Source organism: Neopelma chrysocephalum, unplaced genomic scaffold (assembly GCF_003984885.1).
Source record: "Neopelma chrysocephalum unplaced genomic scaffold, ASM398488v2 Primary Assembly neopelma1_92855, whole genome shotgun sequence".
NCBI classification, from domain to species: domain Eukaryota; kingdom Metazoa; phylum Chordata; class Aves; order Passeriformes; family Pipridae; genus Neopelma; species Neopelma chrysocephalum.
The window spans coordinates 1-3,551 of NW_020921579.1; the positions used below are offsets into that span (position 1 = coordinate 1).

Sequence of the window (3,551 nt, forward strand, 5' to 3'; positions counted from 1 at the left end):
CCCCCCCTCAGTGCCCCCCAGCCCTCCCAGGGGCCCCCGATGTCGGAGCAGGACGGGACCTGAGCGGTCAAGCAGGAGTTGGGGACAGACAGACACAGGTACTGGGGGGACAGACACAGGTACTGGGGGGACATGGAGCTCTCTGGGGGGCTGGGGAGGGTCCCCAAATGACGGGGGCCTCACCCCCTGCCCCCGTTCAGGCTGACCTGAGCCACTGGTGACCCAGGAGATGGGGAGACCCCCCCAGGAAGCCCCCCAGGAACCCCCGAGGGGGGGGGGGGCTGCAACGGGACCTCCCGGAGCCACGGAGAGCAGGGCCCCAACCCGGGCCCCCCCCATAAAGCTGGTGTTGAGACCCCGACTCTGAGCCTGCTCTGGGGGCACTGGGAGGACAGGGACGAGCCTGTGGGACCTGGTGGGTGGGGTGGGTACACACTGGGGTGGGTACACACTGGGGTGGGCACACACTGGGGTGGGTACACACTGGGGTGGGTACACACTGGGGTGGGTACACACGGGGCTGGGGGGCTGCGCTGGCGCTGTCCTGCCCCACAGGTGTTTATTAGGGGAGGGGGCTCACAGGGGAGGGGGTCTCTGGTAGCTCAGCTGGGGCTGGGGCCAGCGGGGGGGCAGGAGGTAGAGCAGGGCCAGCAGGGCCAGCAGGGTCAGTGCCCAGGGTGCCCACGGTGACGCCCGTGGCCGGGCGGGCTCCTCGCCGCTCCCCGCTGCAGGCACTGCCGGCCCCGAGCCCTCCTCTTCCTCCTCCTCCTCCTCCTCCTCCTGCTCCTGCTGCGTGTCCCCTGTCCCCTGGGCAGGGCAGCGGGCCGGGGGTCACACGGGGAGGGGGGGTCAGGGGCTGTGGGGAGCCCTCAGGGACCCCGGTGCCCCCTCCCTTACCCGGCTCGGCGCCGCCGCGGCCGCCACGTCCGTGGCCTGGTCCAGGGGGCACCAGGGGCGCCTGCGGGAGGAAGAGGAGGGGTGAGGGTGGCACCGGTGGATCCCCCCGCCTTTTTGGCCCTTTCCTCCACATTTCTGAGCTCTGGGAGCGCTGGGAAGGCTGGAGTGCTCCGGGCTGCCGGCCAGCCGGGATGCCGAGAGGAGCCGGAGCTGGGCCGGAGTGTCCCCATCCCCTCACTGCCCCCGTGTCCCCATCCCCTCCCTGCCCTCGTGTCCCCATCCCCTCCCCACCCCCGTGTCCCTTTCCCCCCGGCCCCCCGTACATGGCCCAGGCGTCCCTCATCCGGCCCAGCTGCTGCCGCAGCTGCATTGTCTCCAGCCGCAGTTCCTGGGGGGAAAAAGGGCGTTTTTCAGCCTGCACGGGGGGGTGGAACTCAGGCAGCCTCTGCCCCTGACCCCCAGAGACGGTGGCCGCCATGGGGGTCTGCTGTGGTCCAGGGGCTCCCTGTCCCCCCAGGGGCTCTGTGTCCCCCCCCAAGGGCTCCGTGTCCCCCCACAAGGGGCTGGCTCTGGCCGTGCTGTACCTGCACCGCCCGGTCGTACTCCTCCAGTGCCACGGCCAGCTCCTGCGCCCGCCGCCCCGCCTGCGGAACGGGCCCAGCGTGAGGGGCTGTGGGGAAACCCGGGGTGGCTCTGGGGGTGACAACCGAGGCGGTGGGATCGTCCCTGGGCAGCGCTCACCTGGGCCAGGGCGGCGTCCCGGGCAGAGAGGAGCGCGGTGCCCCTGCAGAGCTGGGCCTGGGCGGAGGGTGAGGGGACAGGGACCCGCCTCGTTGGCACGTAACACCGGTCCCTGGCACCGGCGGGGAGGCAGGGCCGCCGTGGCCACCGCCAGCACTTACCTCCAGGTCGGCCACGCGGGCCGCCTGCGCCTGGATCTGCTCCCGCAGCCCCTGGCCCTCGGCGAGCAGCCGCTGGTTCTGCCCGCGGCAAAAAACGGGGCCGGGGGGTCACCGCGGCACCATCCCGGGTCCGTCCCAAGATCCTGGGCGGCCCCTCGGCCCCGGCCTCACCTCCTCCTGGAGACCCTCGGCCCGCGAGCACAGGCTCCGCTGCTCCTTCTCCTGGGAACGATGGACGCAGGGCCGTGAGCCGGGGGGATTGTGCCAAGGGCGCGTCGGCCCCACTCGCCACGTGCCGCTCACCATGTGCCGCGCCTGCCGCCGCAGCTCCCCGTTCTCCTCCTCCAGCCCCTTCGCCACGGCCTTCAGGTCCTCCAGCTCCTCGGCGGCCGCCCTGGCCTGCTCCAGCGCCTGCCGGCTGCTGCCGGGGGGGGGAAAAAAAGGGGCACACGGAGGTGCTTCGGCAGCCCCGGAGCGCCCCGGCAAGAAGCCGCCAACCCGTCGCCGGCTCCGCACCTCCGCAGCTGAGCCTGGAGCTGGGCCGTCTCCTCGGCCAGGCGGGCGTTGAGCTCCTCGGCCAGCTCGGCGTCCCGCTGCAGCTTGGTGTTGTGGTCGGCCAGCTGCCTGGCCCGGCTGCGCAGCCCCGCGGCCTCGGCGCTGCCGGGGGAGTCCCAGCGGTCCCGGGGGCTGCTCCGAGGGCTGGGGGAGAGCCCAGCCCAGCCCCGGAGCGTGGCTGGGGCTGGGGATGTCCCCGAGGCCGACACATCCCCGAGGCCGACACTTACGGGCTGGTGACATCGCCGATGCCACCCTGGAGCTTGGTGGCTGCCAGGGCTGTGTGGGCATCCTCCTCTGCGGGGCAGGGACAGGGGGGATCGCCTTGGTGTCCCCCCCGCCCTGATTTCCCCCTTCCCGCACCGACACCCACCAGCCAGCGCCGGTCTGGGCTCGCTGCTCTCCGTGTCCTCCTGCTCCTCGCCCAGCCACGCGCTCCTGCGGGGACATGGGGGGGACCGGCACTGACCTGTCCTGCTGGCCCTGGCACTGACCAGTCCTCCTACACTGACCAGTCCCCCGGCGCTGCCCCCCGTGACTGACCCGTCCCGCCGACAGGCCGCGATCCAGGCGCCCATGGCCGCGCGGAACCGGGCCGGGTCCAGCGCGGCCCCCGAGGCCCGGGGGTCCAGCGCCCGCCGCAGCTCCTGCAGCCGCCCCTCGCGCCTGCTGCGCCCCGTCACCGACGCCACGTACTCCACCACCCGCTGCGGCAGCACCGTCCCTGCGGCGAGGGGACAGCGCAGGCCTCGGGTGAGGGGGGATTTTGGGCCCAGCCCGGGGGGTGAAGGGGGTTGGTTTGTCCATCCCTGTGGTGAGGGGACGGCGCAGGCCCCGGGTGAGGGGAGGGTTTGGGCCCGGCCCGGGGGGTGAAGGGGGTTTTGTCTGTCTGTCTGTCCACCACCTGTGTGCTCGGGGTCACAGGCGGCAAAGGTGCAGTCGAGGGCGAACTCGTCCGAGCAGCCGCTCTGGGCCGGGGCTGAGGGAGGGGGAGACACGGCGGGTCATGAGGGGGGTCCCGTGGATCATGAGGGGGGGTCCCGGTTCCCCCTCACCCCCCACCCAACCCACCCCCGGGCCCTCACGGTGCCCACCCGGCGGGGGCCCGGCGGCTCCCGGGGCGCAGGGTCCCTCCGCGGACATGGCCGGGGGGTCCTTCCCTGGTGCCCCGGGGGTCGCGGTTTGGGGGTCGGGGGG

At 73.4% G+C, this 3,551-nt stretch overlaps 1 protein-coding gene across 1 annotated transcript; it reads right to left on the minus strand.

The window, feature by feature from the left end:
- Positions 1–804: 804 nt before the first annotated feature.
- On the minus strand, positions 805–3,375 carry CCDC155 (coiled-coil domain containing 155). Its single transcript, XM_027707402.1, has 12 exons — positions 3,259–3,375; positions 2,898–3,078; positions 2,728–2,792; positions 2,585–2,651; positions 2,316–2,456; positions 2,103–2,220; positions 1,971–2,021; positions 1,800–1,877; positions 1,639–1,695; positions 1,482–1,541; positions 1,221–1,285; positions 805–958 (listed from the first exon to the last, which is right to left on the minus strand). The coding sequence occupies exons 2-12, from the start codon at positions 2,930–2,932 to the stop codon at positions 850–852; spliced, it is 846 nt and encodes a 281-aa protein (XP_027563203.1). The 5' UTR covers positions 2,933–3,078; positions 3,259–3,375; the 3' UTR covers positions 805–849.
- Between the last annotated feature and the right edge of the window lie 176 nt (positions 3,376–3,551).

Excerpts from the sequence above, each read along its gene's own strand:
- CCDC155 (XM_027707402.1), bottom strand. The coding sequence starts at position 2,932 with ATGGGCGCCTGGATCGCGGCCTGTCGGCGGGACGG. Across the intron at positions 1,696-1,799 it reads CCCGCGTGGCCGACCTGGAG|GCCCAGCTCTGCAGGGGCAC; the intron begins GTAAGTGCTGGC and ends CCCTCCGCCCAG. Across the intron at positions 959-1,220 it reads ATGAGGGACGCCTGGGCCAT|GCGCCCCTGGTGCCCCCTGG; the intron begins GTACGGGGGGCC and ends TTCCTCCCGCAG.